The sequence below is a fragment of the Ambystoma mexicanum genome, chromosome 8 (assembly GCF_040938575.1).
Source record: "Ambystoma mexicanum isolate Mex_15411 chromosome 8, UKY_AmexF1_1, whole genome shotgun sequence".
NCBI classification, from domain to species: Eukaryota; Metazoa; Chordata; class Amphibia; order Caudata; family Ambystomatidae; genus Ambystoma; species Ambystoma mexicanum.
The window spans coordinates 781,635,302-781,652,576 of record NC_090929.1 but is presented as its reverse complement, the minus strand read 5'-3'; the positions used below and the strand labels follow the sequence as shown (position 1 = coordinate 781,652,576).

The 17,275-nt window shown below is 44.7% G+C and overlaps 1 protein-coding gene across 2 annotated transcripts in view; it reads left to right on the top strand.

Annotated features, from left to right (window-relative positions):
• Positions 1-7,565: 7,565 nt before the first annotated feature.
• The window catches only part of SUPV3L1 (Suv3 like RNA helicase), a 1,718,675-nt gene continuing 1,708,965 nt past the window's right edge, over positions 7,566-17,275 (top strand). The window contains exon 1 of one of the 2 annotated variants that reach the window (XM_069610608.1): positions 7,566-7,963. In XM_069610608.1, the coding sequence (XP_069466709.1) occupies positions 7,720-7,963 (244 nt within the window). In that variant the 5' untranslated portion in view covers positions 7,566-7,719. The remainder of the gene's footprint in view (positions 7,964-17,275) is intronic. The other variant, XM_069610607.1, reaches the window with a different exon arrangement.

Below are 17,275 nucleotides of genomic sequence, written 5' to 3'. Positions count from 1 at the left end.
ACATTTACATCAGTTTGCATTATAATTTCCTGCAAATGTTATCTCATTTGTCATGCTGAATATCAGAGACACTGTATACTCGTGATTATATGAGATGTAAATACAAAAGGAACCCCAAGTTTGATTTTTAGCTTATTTATTTGGCTAAGGTTAAAACAAAGAGGTAGAATAAGGGTACAGTTTCCCTTAATATTTGGTGCTTTTTACAAACCAACACTTGCCTCTAGGTTGGCAAACATGTTCGAAATGGAGTGAAACAGAAAGCAAATTGGCCAAAGACTTGGTTACCTCCCTCAAAATAATCCAATACAGCTTGGAAATAACTACCAGGATGTTTTTTATGTGAAAACCTAACTTCAGTTCATGGCTCACACCTATGTATTGTCTTGAGCATAATTGCTGAAATAACTGTCTTGTTCTTATGCTCATGCACTAACAATGTTATGACTATGCACAATAAGTTTGTGAACTATGTCTATAATTTGCTTTCTGTTTCACTCCATTTCGAACATGTTTGCCAACCTAGAGGCAAGTGTTGGTTTGTAAAAAGCACCAAATATTAAGGGAAACTGTACCCTTACTCTACCTCTTTGTTTTGACCTTAGCCAAATAAATAAGCTAAAAATCAAACTTGGGGTTCCTTTTGTATTTACATCTCATATAATCACGAGTATACAGTGTCTCTGATATTCAGCATGACAAATGAGATAACATTTGCAGGAAATTATAATGCAAACTGATGTAAATGTATGTGGCAGGCCGCCACCATTTTGTTTCAAATACTTGTAGCTCTGAAGTCCTACCACTTGCTCTGAGCAGTCCCTTCTGTTACCCAGTATTCAAAGCACACCAGACTCTCTGGCATCCAGGATGTGGATTGCAAAAAGACAGTCCAGCCCACATCCTGGGGGCACACACACAAGGCATGCAGAAGCCCGCGAAAGCTGGCCACCACACGGAAAAATGCATGCCCAAATAAGGACTGACCCGGGTCGGCTCGACCTGGGGAAGGTAAAGGGGCAAGATGGCCAAAGGACAGGACAAAGAACCTTGTGGCCTGTGCCAAATGCGGTTTGCATGGCAAGAAAGGGTTAAAAATACATGAAACGATAAGCTGCCACCAGCCCAGTCCAAGGCACATCTGCACTGCTCCTAAAAAAATCCTTTGAGGGTGTCTAGGGCATTGGGAATGACAGGAAGACCTAAGTGCACTGTACTTTCAGGTACATTGCGCTCTTGCAACATGTTGCAGAAAAGTTGCAACATTGACAAGGACTAAGGGAAACAAAGTCTCCCAGTACTGACTGTCTTTAAGGGCATGTTAGTTTCCCCATAATAAACTGAGCGAAAAAGCCCAGCGGAGTGCAGCAGAAGGCTTTAATCCACTGGTAACAGCAGAAAAAAGTTGGGGGGGGTACACAACTGGAGGGAAAACTTCACATACATGGGAATCTTTCCTAACATTGATGATCTAGATAAGCATTTGGATCATTAAACTTTCCATCCTCTCAGTACATACATACATACATACATACATACATACATACATACATCTGCCTCTGTTTCAAAGCCAGAAACTTGGATGTATATGATCTTGACCAAAGTGAGTGTATTTTATACCCAATTCCTTTTAAGGGAGATTAGTGCAGGAAATTGTGTTTTTTTCTTTGCATTCTGAGACCGTTGGCCTGGATTAAAATATGAAAATACAACACCACACGTTTCAGAATGCAAAGAAAAACCGGCGACTGGACTGCCATCTCCCAAATGTATTTCGTCATGTTTATGGATTGGGAATAGGCATTTTTTTTTTACTTTATTTAAGAAGTATATAAGAAACAATACAACTGAACAACTTCATAAATATCAGAGTGAGAACAAGCGGAAAAAAAAAACAAACCGTAACTTGCAGTCCATCAAAATTGTAAAGTACACACTAAGTATACAGTAATTCAGAAAATGTAAAGAAATCAAAAATCATCCCCACCCACCTAACCCACAACAAGACAAAACCACACAGAACAAGACCCCAAAACTAAAAACCACACATAACAAACACCCCTCCCCCTCACATCCCCCTCCTATCCCAAAATCCAATAACAGGAAAATCATGGCCTACACCTTATCCAAATAAATCACGAAATGACCCCCATCTTTCCTCGTATTCAACTTCCCTTTGAAGACGAATAGCCTGAGTCTTCTCATACCAAGAGAGCGTCCGCATGTCAGCCACCTAATTCTCACAATGTGGCTTCTTCCTAGACTTCCACACCTTCATAATTTGCTTTATTGCCACCAACAATGCCCTATCAATCCAATCCGAACAATCCCACAACTCCACACTCCAACCATCCGCCGAAAGGAAAATCGCTGAAAGAAAAAGTACGAGGCAACAACATACCAGTTACCAAATCAATGCAATTTATAACCTCTCTCCAAAAGTAAACCACCCTACTACACTCCCAGAGCATATGTAAATAAGTCCCACTCAAGCGTCCACACCCCCAGCGTGAACATACCTCAGATTTAAGTCAACCTTGGACCTCACCGAAACCCTCCAGCAGTTGTCACACAGATTCTCAGAAAGATCTATTCCCAATTCGTACACCCACTTCAACCGCAACTGGTCCCAGGAGCTCCTCATACAGTTCTGCAAAGGCATCAGCTGAACATATGAAGAAACCGTCTTAGGAGAAATAGCAAACATCTCACAAACACGAGGAATAGTACTCAAAGGGTCACTCAACATTTGCATCCTTTCCACCAGTAACTGTTTCAAAATCCCATATCTACCCATTTCCCTGGCATGTAACCCATAACAATCAACCAATTATCCAAATGGAACCATCCTCCCCATCTTCCATACTTCCCCGATCTTCAGAATGCCCCTATTAGCCCAACCCCTCCAATCAAGCGTCTTGTTGTTAACCATTAGACCTGGATTCAGCCAGAGAGAGGCCATATCATACAAGTACAAGGATTGCCCACACCCCAGAATCCAGGCCACCAAAGCCAACTTTGAAACCAGTAAAGCTTCTAATTTAGCACCAGAATTTGCCAATCTCCCATAAGAATACAAACAATCCAAGGAAAAAGGATACAGCAGTTCTCTCTCCATAACAAGCCAATAAGGATCTGATACCCGCCTCTCTTTAAAGTAATAACAAGCCTTCTTCAATAAAAAACCCCAACAATAATTCTCCAATACTGGGTAACCAAATCCCCCATCCTTGACACTACTACGTACCATAATATATCTCAGAATTTTCGGCTTGTTACCCTTCCCCAAAAGGAAGTCCATAAAAATCCTATCAACATTCCGGAGCATTCTTTTAGTAAATTTAAGAGGAAGTGATTGAATAAAATATAGGACCTTTGGCAACAGCATCATTTTAATAGCATTGACTCTCGCCCAAATATTCAGAGTCAACCTTTCCCATCTCCGTGTATCCCTCAATAAAATTTCCCTCAACTTATCTACATTATATTCCACCATCCTCTTAATATCACGCACAAGGTAGACACCCAAATATTTTACCGATACATCAGCCCACTGACAATTCCAATCTAATAGTCCCCTGTTCAGCTGATTCATCCTAAGCGGAAAAACTACAGTTTTACCCCATTTAACCTTATAACCAGACAGTTCCCCAACCTCCTGCAACATGTTTCTCAATAAGGGTCTGCCCACCTCCGGGTTCCTCAAGACTACTGTGAAATCATCAGCATTTGCCAAGACCTTCACCTCATCATTCTTTAGCTTCCAACTGCAGATGTTCTGCTCCTGCCTAAGGTATACCAACAACGGTTCCAGAACCAAATTAAACAAAAGAGGCAAGAGGGGACACCCCTGCCTAGTACCCCTATATAACCTAAAAGTCCGGGACAAAACATCATTAACCCAAATTTTAGCAGAGATATTATACTGCAATGCACCAATAGCATTCAAGAATTGAGGACCAAAACCCATCTGAAGCAGCGTAAAATTCAAAAACGACCAATTCACACAATCAAACGCTTTCTTGGCATAAAAAAAAAATCAAAAATATGTCCTCCTTTTTAGCGCGGGACAACCCCTTTATGTTCAACAATGTTCTGATATTATCATAGCCGTATCTATCAGCCATGAACCCCACCTGTGAGCCATCTATTAAGCCACCCAAAAACCTTTGCAACCACGTAGCCAAAACCTTAGTAAATATTTTTACATCCACATTAAGCAAGGAAATGGAACGATAATTCGCACACCTCAACAAATCCTTACCCTGTTTTGGAATAAGAGTAATAATCGCCTCTTGTATCGTCAAGCACAATACTCCATCCGAAAGAAACATATTAAATATAACACATAACCTGGGCACCAAAACCGAACTAAACGTTCTATACAACTCCACAGGTAAACCATCTGCACCAGGAGATTTAGCCCTATTAAGTTGGTAAAGAGCATCCACAATCTCCGTTTCTACAATGCAAGCATCCAGCGCCTCTCTGCCTTCCTCAGACAGAGAAGGAAGATCTATTTTGTCAATAAATTCCACCAATTTGCCATCCTCAGGTTGTGATGCTTCCGCATAAAGAAATGCATAATATGATCTAAAGCATTCACAAATATCAATACTCCTAACCTTCGCATCCCCAACTGTACCCTCAATCTTCTGCACAAACGATCTATCCGATAAAGATTTCAATTTCCTGGCAAGTAATCGCCCTCCCTTATCCCCCTCCTCCCAATATCTCTGCCTCATGAAATATAGACCTTTCTCAGCTTGATCCTCCATCGTTTTCTTTAGCTTGCTCCTGACCTCCTCTATCTTTAGTCTGTCCTCCCCCTTACCAGACAGAGCATACTCCTGCTGTAGTGCCTTAAGTTCCAATTCCAACCCTTTAATACTCAATTCCCCTTCCCTCCTTACCCTAGCGGTCCAATTCATCAATTCCCCTTTTATAGTTGCCTTAAACACATTCACATTATCATGAGGTCCGCTGAACCCATATTTTCTTCGAAAAATCGAGCAATAGAAGCATTAATAGCTTCACAGACTTTCTTCTCTTGCAATATGAAAGTCTTAAGTCACCATTTACCACCTGTGGGTCTATGCATGAATCGATCCATGTTCAATTTTACCAACGAATGATCATAAAGACACCGCTCCCCAATTTCCACCTTATTGACAACATCAATCAGCCTATCCGAAACCAATAAATAATCAAGCCTAGAGTAAGAATTGTGGGCTGTGGAATAAAACGAAAAACCCTTCTCCGTGGGGTGAATGAACCTCCAACTATCCACCAAATCAAAAGTATCCATGAAGCCCCGAAAAGCATTTCTCAATCCCAGGCCCATAAACCTGCACGAAGATAATCTATCCAGGGCAGCATCCGCAACACAATTAAAATCACCTCCAATGACAGTATACTCACCCCTCATCTTTTTCAAAGAATCCGTCAATTCCTTAAAAAAACGAGTACCACTTGAACAAGGACTATACACCGATCCCAGAGTCAGCATTCTTCCCTCATACCTAACATCCACTAAAATATACCGCCCATCATCATCCATAAGCACATTGTCGACCACCATACCCAAATTCTTTCGAAACAGCAATCCCACCCCCCTCGAACTTCCGGAGTAACAATTCAAAAATACCCTCATGAGTTTTGATGCCCCAAAGAAATTAGCCAGACTGTCTATAAAATGTGTCTCCTGCAAAAATATAACATCCGCCCGCTCACGACGTAATCGGACCATCACATTCCTACATTTTTTCGGGCAATTCAAACCTTTAACATTCCAAATCACAAAAGTGAAAGATCCCATCAAATTCTGTCAAACACAGACTCTAAACTATTAACACTAACCATCCAAAACAACAGCCAAATTTCGGGAATCATATAAAAAACTCAAAATCCCCAAAAACCATAAATACAGCAAAAATTGGGTGTAGAACAATAAATAACCCCTCCCCCCCACAAATACACAACATAAAAAACACAGACAGACAAGGAACACATAGAAAACAATCAAATGGAAAATAGTCCATCAACAGGACTAAACTGTAATCCCCAAAAGCACAAAACCTCACCACTGAACTGCAACCCTAGGATCCCATGCCCAACTTATAAATAGTATATCAGTTCACCCCTCCCATCTTGAATTATTGCCAAACCTCCCAACACCTAATCTCCTCAAAACCCAAAGACCCCCATTATCACCTCCCAAATTCCCAATACAGACTCGGTCCCAACCCAACCACCTCACTGTTGACATTCCAAACAACCACCCCAATTAAGGCCCCACCCAACAGCATCATCACCAATCTTTTTCAATCCAACAAGGCAACTCATACAGTCAGGACCACCTCCACTGCCCCCTGCTCCCATCCCAATCCACACAGATAGGCAAACAAACATTCAGACAGCAAAATATCAATACTATGCTCATTACCAAGAGAACGTAAACCCCCCCTTGGTGTACAAAAAAACTGCATAGCTCCATAAACCGGAGGGTATACCCCCCAATCAGATGTAATACATAACTGCATCTGCTAAGATGTGAAAACAAACACATTCACATACTCTATCCTCGATATATTTGTAATAGAATTGGATAGAGATCCATAAGCAATAAAGCAATGCGCAAACATAAATAAATAAATAAAAACTGCAGAAGAAAAACTACTGCATTCATCTTCCTAGTGAACAATACTTAAAACCCAGTAGAAAAATTATATCATTAATATAATTAAATATAGCGTTTCCAGGAGCCATACTGAATCAGGTACAGCCGCGTTCACTTCCAGCCCTTCAGGTAAAATATACATCCACAACCAACATTCAGACATCAAACGACCAAAATGAACATCCGCAAACACCACACCCCAAGTATAACCACATACATGCATACACTCAATCCAGGTAGCAGTTAGTCTGGCATGGACATTCCATTAAGGAATCCTTTTGGCGAAGAACAGAAGGCCAAAGGAATAAACAGCAACTCAGAGCAGTTTGAACACATTCTGAAACATTCCCCAACCCCTTTCAACCCCGGCAAAAACACTAGAATACCAGGATCAAGATTAGACAGAAACCAGCAAGGTGCAAGCGACGCCCACACTTGCCAAAAAAAAAAAAAAGAATAGCGGTCCTTTATACATACAACAATGCTAAAAGTCCATGAGCAAGTCTGAAGCTGCCACAGGAACAAGCAAGCCAAAGATGTAAACAGACCCAGCGCATTTCAAAAGACCACCTTCAGAACTGCATTCAAATCTTTGTTGTTTTTAAATTACCAAAGTATTACAGTCGCATATCGATTATAATGCATCTATTAAATTAATAACAAAGTGATGTGCATTTTAGAAAAATAAGTGGCGTGTGAATAACGTATACGGTTGACACAGCATTTGGCAGCTTCGCATCCGACACCGAAAGAAATTCCCACAACAACTAGAGATGCAAGTGAGAACGTGGCAGCCATCTTAGAGTTCATAAACGTTGTTTATGGGCGTAAGGCTTTCATTGGTAGACGCCCCGTTCTAATGTTCCAATAGAATATTGATGTATTCAGTTCGGCTACTTCAAAGATGGCTGCCCCCTTCTAACGTGACAGGGTAGATAGGGATCGTCCCATCATCAAGCAGGTCAAAGCGCCGGCTTGCCCGGTCTAGTCAGTGTGATAAGTGTCAGAACCCTGTCACCCTTGCCCATGCTGCTTTGGGTATGTCTACCCTACGCTCATTGTGGCTACTCACCCGGGGTCCGTCGCGCGATATGATAACTCGATTCAGCCCACTGTATGGTAGATGCTCACGAATAACCTGCCGGGACCCTTCCCACCACAGGTTCTCTTCGGGTGGCGGGCAACAACCCGTGGACACTTCGCTATTTGTACCTGTGCAGCTGAAACCTTTGCAGAATGTGGATACGGATATTGGAGCCGAGCTGACTAAGGCACTGGACAGGGGTGAGTGTTGTCGCATGTGTGTGATCTCGATGACTGCCCGCCCCGTGTCAGGGTGATGGCTCGAGTGTTTTTTTTTGGAAGACGGGTGTTATCCCGAACTGCACTTATGTCCAGGGACTCAGCACTTTCGGATAATTGGGCTGCCCTTGCTAAATTAGTGTGGCAAACTTTACAGAATAGTTTCGCAAGACACTTTAGACGTGGTATGGCGCATCCGAAGCGACATGTAGTGCTCCTAACGTTAGTGTCAGACGGCCTTTTAACACATACACCGCACAAAAAAATGACGAAACTTTTTAGGACAGTTATACATACAGGACCCTCATCTGTTCGCGCTCAGTCCAGGTCCAGTAGAGCAAAATATACGCAAACGTCCCCAGAAAGGGCACTGCAAAAACCATCGATGCTTAGAGGCACCATGGGAAGTGACATTAGAAAAAGTTGCCATGAGTACATTGTGTGGGAAAAAAATATTTTTTGATGTGAAATACTTAAATGGCACTATTATGTAAGAAACAACCCTATAGTCAAACCATGAATGAGATTTCTTTTTATAATGGCATATAAACATTTTTTTTAAATTATTATTATATTCATTTTATGTACATCTAAATATTAAATCAAATGCATCAACAATAAAAAAATAAAAAAAATCCAATTCATCACACCCGGCAAATCCATATACCCCCACCCCTCTCCACAACCAGAAATTAACAGGAAACAACAAATAGAAGTATTACTCATCCAAAAATCTACCCCACATTTGATCAAACAAGTTCATCTTTTTGTCTCTGCGAAGAATTACCCTCTCAAACCTGGAAACTTGTCTCAAATCATCCACCCACTCTGAATATGTTGGTCTCTCATCACTTTTCCATTTCCTCAAAATGACTTTCTTAGCAGAATTTGCAGCCCTGAAAAACCAACATTTCTCTGGGTAAGTGAAGTGAGTTCCTCCCCCAGGATAACAGTATTATAAATTAAATACTTATTAATATAAGCTATGAACTGATTCCATTACCGGGAAACAGTGAGCGTAAATCACTTTCCAGGATCACACCCATTGGTTAGGTGGTAAAAATGGGATGTGGCAATATATCCGTGGACCACATATATTTCCAGGTTTAGTTGATATAAATATGTATTAAGGCTTTGTTTAAAGAATTTTGTGAAAATAACGCACACAACATAATAAACTAGCATGTCACAATAAAATAACTGTGCACCATTTAAACTGTCACAGAAACGTGTTGAGCAAAATGTGCATGGCTTTAGCTTTATTTTCCCCGCCTTGCATTGAAATTCGCAGTAGCACCAGACAACGTAATGTGAGCCAAAACCATCATAGTCTTATTTCACACAGAATGCAGTATTATGCAGTCTTCTCGTTTCTCATCACCACCGTTCACATTTCATAAGTAGGTTGATCAGACATCAAGGTTTTGCCGGCACTGTACCAGTATTTACACCCTGGCCCTGGGGTCCCAACAGTTTTTGGATTTTAAAACCCCCGTCCCTGGATTGGTGGGAGGGTTGGCTCCGATCCCGGTTTTTGCCAGGAACTGATTAAGAACATGGGCGCCACCAACGGGTGGCCAAGGGTGGGCACGGTCAACCTTATAAAAATGCTGCCCCCACCGGCCTGCCTGCCTCTTAGAGGAGTGAAGGAATATGTCACCCCAATTACCTCATCAGGTCACCCCTATGAAAAATGTCTGGGGGCGCCACTGATTAAGAAATCCCTGAATTGGGTCCATGGCCACTCTTCTTGCTCGCGTGAAAGCCTTTCCCGCCCCTATTTCCCCCATCCCTGGCCGCTCTCCTCCAATGAGAGGAGTGTACCCGTGAGAACACACCCCAGCAACAAAGAAGGATTACTGTTTTATCAGAGTCCTGTTTGTGTTTACTGTAGTCTCTATTTTCTGTCGCTTTATTTTACTTTTATCTGGTCACCCTATTCTTAAGGGGCAAACCTCCCTGCTAATAGCCCCACCCTCCCCACTCCCTATCAATGTCTAATTGCTCCCATTGTAATGCTCTGTTTACACAGAGCAACATGTTAAGATGCTGCACAGACCCGGGGAGAGCCGCTCTACTGGCCTGAGCTAGGGCTACCAGTTTTTTTTTTCTTTTTTCAATATTTATTTTTAAGAATTTCAAATAACCAAACAATATATTAACAAAGGTTCAACACAATACATAACACATCACACTGTATTACATAGGCAAACAAATGATAAGTAATTAAAAGCTTGAAGAATTACTACATCGCAGATAACCGAAACGACTTTAGCTCCTTCTATGCATAAATACCTAATCACAATCACCTTGTACATAAGACACCAAAACGCTCCACAAAATGAACAAAACAGGGTTGGGGGATCCTAGATAACGCTCATGTACATTACCAGCTCGCTCAGACCTATGAAATTAACTAATCCTCAGATACTCGTCCACCATACAACTCATTAAATGGCGCCCAAATAGCCAGATATTTATCTTCTTTGCCCTGCCTCTCAAACATTACCCGCTCAAAGTGCGATAATAATCCATCATTAATCCAATTCCCCACTCTAGGTTTCTTCCTTGTCTTCCACACCATTGAGCGCACATCAAAGCTGCCCCCAAATCAGCTCCGCTTCGGAGACGTGGATTTGAATTCCCCATTTGCCGCCAATTCAGAGGGAAATAAGATGGCCGCTGCCGACTCCAGCTCCATGGCAACCGCCCTGAAGCCCGGGAACATGACTGAACGAGGCCCGTCTGCCTATTTGCTCCCCCAACTCGCCTGCCCCTCCCCTGCTGCTTTAAATGGAGGAGGAGTGGGCCTTGAGGCGAAGCCGGGAGAAGGCCACAGAAAAAGGCCAGCGCTCCTCTTTGCAGCTCTTCGCTGCTCGCCGCCTGCCATGTTATGCTGCCAAATCTCAAAGGTAAGAGGATGCCCACCGCCTCACCTATGCAGCCTCACTTGATTGCATCCAGACGTGAACGTCTACGCTCACGTACTATCACTGCCCCACACAGATCACTACCGCAGCCCACAAGCATTCGTAATGCACGCATAACATCTAGATCATGTGCTGCTTCCCGATCCGCCCGCCTGACTGCTGCAGGTCCACTGTCAAGGCACGACACAACGTGCATCACTGCTCACCAGCTGATCTCCTCTAAAGGCTCCTGCCTCTTGCCCAGCCCAGCCACTAACACTGTTACAATGGCACCGAACATTACGTCCACCACCAGGGTCATTAAACCCTCTAGGAACGTATTTACAGACTACAAAACCTCAATATTTATACCTGTGTTCCTTGAAAATGGGACCCCCACTATTGCCAATTCTTCTACCATAACCACGCAGTGCATTGATGCACATGCCACTGTTACTATGTCTGTGACCCTTGAAAATGGGACACCTACTATTGCCAATTCTTTTACCTTAACCATGCAATGCATTGATGCACATGCCACTGTTTAATATGCCTGTGACCCCTGAAATTGTTGCTCCCTTACCACAAACCACCTCCCCTAACCCCCCCACCCCCACCTCAAATGTGACCTGATCAACGCCCGGTATGTCAATGCCCATGCATTGGACATCCATGACCTCATCACCACCAATGACCTAGACCTCCTCCTGGTCACCCAAACATGGCTGCATGAAGCCTCAAGTCCCGCACTCTCCCTTGCTCTCCCACCTGGCTATGCTGTCACTAGACAAGACCGCCCTACCAAAGGTGGAGGAGTGGCGATCATAGCTAAAGATTCCATCACCATCGGAAAAAATTATAAATCTACCAATGACAACAGTGACTACCTCCAACTCAAACTCTCCGTCTCTCACCACTGCACCATTACGCTCCATCTTATCTACCGTCCACCCGGCCCCCTAGATGACTTCCAGTCCGCCATCACCCACATTTTGGCAGACCATCTAAAGAAATCAACCAAAGCTATCCTCCTCGGTGATATCAATCTTGGACTAAATGGCCCCCAAAAACCTTGCTTATAAATCATTTAACTCATCCCTTGAAACCTTAGGGTTCATAAACACTGTCACAGACCCCACCCACTCCTTAGTCAGGACATTTGGCTGGATCGCACAGCACAACTGCCCTCTCACAATCACAGGCAACACCCCCACCCCGTGGCCGGACCACCACATCATAACCTTCAACATCCCTATTACCACTCCCACCCCCAATCCCCTGCCACCTGCCCTCACCAGAAGCACCCGCCTACTCACTAAAGAAAGACTCCTATCATTCCTTCAGGGACCTGCCTTTAGACCTCCCTTCTCAACAACCCAGAAACCCTTGCGCACAACTACAACACTGATATATCTGCAGCAATCAACTCCATTGCCCCTCTTTAAACCTCAGAAATCCATACCCACCAGCCACACCAACACCTGGTTCATCCCAGACCTCCTCAAACTCCGTACGGACAAACGCTCGGCCCTTGCACGCTGGCAGTCTTCCCAAGATGACAAAGACAAACTTGACTTCAAAACCCGTTCCAGAGACTATAAAAAAGGCATCATCCAAGCCAAAGCCAAATCATTCGAAGCTAGAATCACTGAAGCAAAATCCAACATGAAGGAAAAGTTCACCATATTTAGGGAACTTGAAACCCCTACCCCCACACCCCAAAACTTCACTAAAGATAAGGCCTGGTGCAATGGCATTCATTCAGCCATGCATAACAAACTTGACCTGCTTCAAGCTAAAATTATGAAAACTAGACTCTCTCTCCCTACCCCCCCCACCCCTCTCACACTGCAGATGCCTCCCCCACCTTCTCCTTCAAAACCATCCAGGAGAAAGACATCATTAACCTAATGAAAGGCATCAAACCCTCCAATTGCAAAGGAGACCTCTGCCCCGCTACCATTATTAAGGATTGTGCTGACTCCCTCGCTCCATTTCTCACAGCCTTTGTCAACGCCTCCTTCACCACAGGGAAAGTACCTTCATCCCTCAAGGAAGCATGGGTCCAGCCTCTCATAAAGAAACCCACACTTGACCCCACCTCACTCAACAACTAGAGGCCCATTACCACCGTCCCTTTCCTTCTTAAAATTCTGGACAATGCAGCCTACCTGCAAGTTTAACACTTCCTCGAAGAGAATAAACTCCTAGGTCTGAGACAATCCAGCTTCCGCCCCAAACGCGGGACTGAGACCGCCCTACTCGACCTTAAAATCCAGATGAATGAAGCAAGAGACCTAGGCAGACCCGTCCTGCTCCTTCTCCTCCTTCTCCTCTATCTTTCCGCCACTTTCGACCTTGTTGCTTATGACGTCCTATGCCACCACCTGACCTCCACTGCAAACTTCTCAGCTGAAGCCAGTACCTGGATCACCTCCTTCCTAACTGAAGCCAGTACCTGGATCACCTCCTTCCTACAAGGAAGAACTATGCAGGTTTTCTCATATCTAGCTACTGCCTCACCTACCATCATGCTATGTGGTGTACCGCAAGGTTCATGCCTCTCTCCCACCCTCTATAATATATTCACTCGCCCCTGCTTCCTCATCCTTGATGCCATGGGGATCTCCTACACTAATTACGTGGACGACACGCAGATCCTCGTCACCCTGACAGGTGACTATGACACTGATACCAAGACCCTCAACATCTACAACACCATCCAAACCTGGATGGCTGCAAACGGCCTCTGTCTCAACTCGGACAAAACCGAACTCCTGCTTGTAGGCTCCCCCGACACTCTCAAAAAACTTGATGACCAGTTCCACCACTTCGTCATCGACTCCATAAAAATTCCAGTATCCGAAAACCATAGGCGTCTACCTGGACTCAAGTCTGCCCATGACCAGACAAGTAAATGTCATTGCCTCCTCGGCTGCCTACCATGCTAAACTCCTCAATGCAGTCAGACCCCTCCTCTCCAATGACACCTGTACAAACATAGCGAGAGCCATCAGTGGATCACGGCTGGACTACTGTAATGTTCTCTTCTTAGGGACCTCCACAAAAAACCTTGAGAAACTACAAGTAATTCAAAACAACGCCTTACGCGCAGCACAAGGCATTTCCAAAAGAGAACACATCTCTGCTGCCAGAAGATCCTCCCACTGGCTCCCCATAAAGGAGAGGATCATCTTCAAAGCCCTGACCCTCACCCACAAATGCATTCACCTCGCCGCACCAGCATACCTATCGCAAAGAATCCACCCTGCCTCTTCCTCAAGACCAATTAGGACCCCCTATGCTAACCTGCTCACAGCACCCATGGTAAAAAGAGCAAGAGCAGGTGGCACCAGCTTCCCATACTTGGCCATCCTGCACTGGAATGCCCTCCCCTGCGAGCTGAACCATCACTCACCGCCTTACGTAAGACCATGAAAACCACCCTAGTCGCCTGATCACCTTACCCCCTGACACGACATCCATCCCCTATCCGGCATACTATGAACTGTGTACGTTTTTATGCATAACATGTATTACATCTCTGCTCTCCAATGCACTAACGTATGAGTAATGTAGCTAGGTCTACTGCAATTAACAGCGCCACAATGCCCTTGGGCTGTCTGTGCGCTATATAAATGTAAAAATAAATGAATCACCTGTTTTACTGCAATCACAAGCACTTTATCAATCCACTGCCCATATCTACGAGCAACCGCGCACCGTCCCTTTTCCGACAAAAGCAACACCTGCATAGGCATCCTAGAAATACTTATGGAGAAGATTGCATCTAGTCTATCCAATATTCCCACCCAGAAGTCCAACACACGAGAACAATACCATAACACATGAATCAGTGTCCCTTTCTGCTTCCCACATCCCTAACACAAATCATCAGCTAGTCCCAATTAACACATTCGTAACGGAGTCCAATACAAACGTCCCAATATTTTCAGGTGAATTAGTCGCAATTTAAGATCCAATTTACTCCTAAATCCACACCGTGTTGACTGCCTTCACTGCACGATATAGGGGTTGGCAATGTGTTCTGTGTCCCTTCACGACCATCATAGGACAAGCTTCTCCCGGCCCTCGCAGTACCGTCAATGTCCCCAGATGAGCAACGCTGTTTTGTTCTATGTTGCTTCGGCAGCTGGTTCTGGGTATGTCCCTCTGGGGACAGTGTTACCCACTATTCAGTGGCTTCAACGTGGTGTTTCATCTAGACCCATCTGTCTGTCCATTTATAAGTTTCTCGCCTGGTGGGTTGGCCATCCGTTTGTCTTTTTGCTGCTCTACTATGAACTTCTCCACGCAACATGTGTCGTGGCGCTGCTATTTGGGCAGTCATGCGCCCCTATGGGCCGCCCCGTAATTGCAGGCTGGTTCGTAACGAACAAGGAGTTTTAAGCTGTTTACAGCCTGATGTTATTAGATGCGCTCCGATGTGGCACTTATGCACTTCTGGTCATGAACAAGTATCCCAAGAGGGGGGCAGGGTGTCCCCCTAGCGCTGCTTTATTTCTCCATCCAGAGCGCACCTCGCGTTCACTGCCTCGTTCATATTTTGTTGTGGCTGCTCGCGCGGTTACCCCCTTACATCCGCTATGAACATGCCCTTCTTCGTTGGTCCACGTGTACACTATTTTCATAAGTGCTTCAGTGGGTCCATGCGTCACTCCTGGGGCTTGTCTGTTCCCAGCATATTACTATCGAGGCCATGACTACTGTGCTGTTGCCCCGTGTAGGTCTTCGTACGTGAAGTACCGTCGGTGTCCTACAAATGCCTGCAAATGTATCTGTTACAGCGTTCATGGCCTCCCTCGCGTCTTTCATAGGAGGCGCTGTTATGTCTGTGTTTGTAATCACAACCCGCTCATATTGGCGAGCCTTCCTAGCTCTGGGGGCGCCTCACAACTCCATGCGACGTCTCGCTGCAGGCTTTTTTTTCCTCGCTGGGATCCGCACAATCATGCCCTGCAATCACTGATTCTCTTATCCAGCTGCATGTCTCTTTCCGTTATTCACGGCCGGTTTCTTATTAACAAATGATGACGGCATCTGCACCGGTGGCGATCGTGTTGCTGCCCTTCGCGTCCTCTATCCTTTTCTTTGTTCTGAGTGGGCCACCATTTTGTTTTTAGTTTCGGCGAGCCTCAGGCTTTTGTTTCCGTTCAGAATTCCTGCATGCTGACCTCGATCCTCACAAATCCATTCTGCCTGTGTGTGGTGAATATTCACACAGCTGCTCCTTCTATTTCATTGTCAGTTTTGAAGTTTCTTGCACAGTATTTGTCTGTAACATCCAGGATCAACAGGAGGTCCATCAGAGACACGTCCTTTCACATGGCTCTGTAGCCACGCCCCCAAACCACCAACGGCTTGGAGGAAATTTCAACCCCCTAAATTCAGAGAGCGGGCTCCCACCCCCCCACAACCCCACCCACACCCTAGCCTCTCCTTTGGGTCGTTAAACCATCATTAATAAGATGGGAGACGGCTTGGTACATCAAGTACTCTTGGATGGCCCACTGGATAAATGGTTAGGAGAAGTGTGTCCACCGACAACAAAACAACTGTCCACAATGGTCTCATCCTGCAAAGGTTCTCTGGACTATATACATAAACGTGGCTAGGAAAACCTAACATCTACAATTTTGGGGGGGACAATTTGGCAAAAAAGGATAATCTAAAGCACCCAGAGGGGCAGGAATTGCACCCTCTTAGCCATCACGTGAGCTATGAGGGGAAGGATTACTCTGAATTACTTGTTTCCTCACAGGGCTGAATGTGTAGATCTAGTTGAACATCTGGCTTCTGGGCCCAAGGTACGGGAGGGTAATGAATCCCTGGGGCAGCAACATAACACACATGCTTACACTCGTGATAACTGGCTAGCCTATTTGAAGGCTTCTAGGATTGATAGATCAGCCTTGTTACTTCACTGCCTGATCCTGCGTGTTATGCTGGGTTGAAACACAAATATTGTTGAAAGACTCCCTACGGGTGATGGCCCTTTCTTAAACCGGACATGGTTGCTTACTTTAATACATCAAATCCCATCCCTTGCCACTGTGACATCCAAGGATATAGAGGGACTGGAATTACCTACTTTTAATAGTGTGTCGAACTGGGTCTTTGCTGCTTTTGCCTCTCTTCTCGTGGTAGAATCCATCTGTAAGCACTCTAGGCCTTTCTCTCACGGGTTTTGATTTTTGTTTTCTGCCCGACTCGGAATGTAGTTTCTGTGCCTGAAGCTCACTGTAAGATACTTCGGGCCGGGGCGAGAGCAGAGGCATTGTGCCTTGATTATGGGCGCTTGAAGGAGGGGGAAGGAAGGTACATGGTTGGCTCCAATCCAGATCCCACAACGAAATCTGGACAC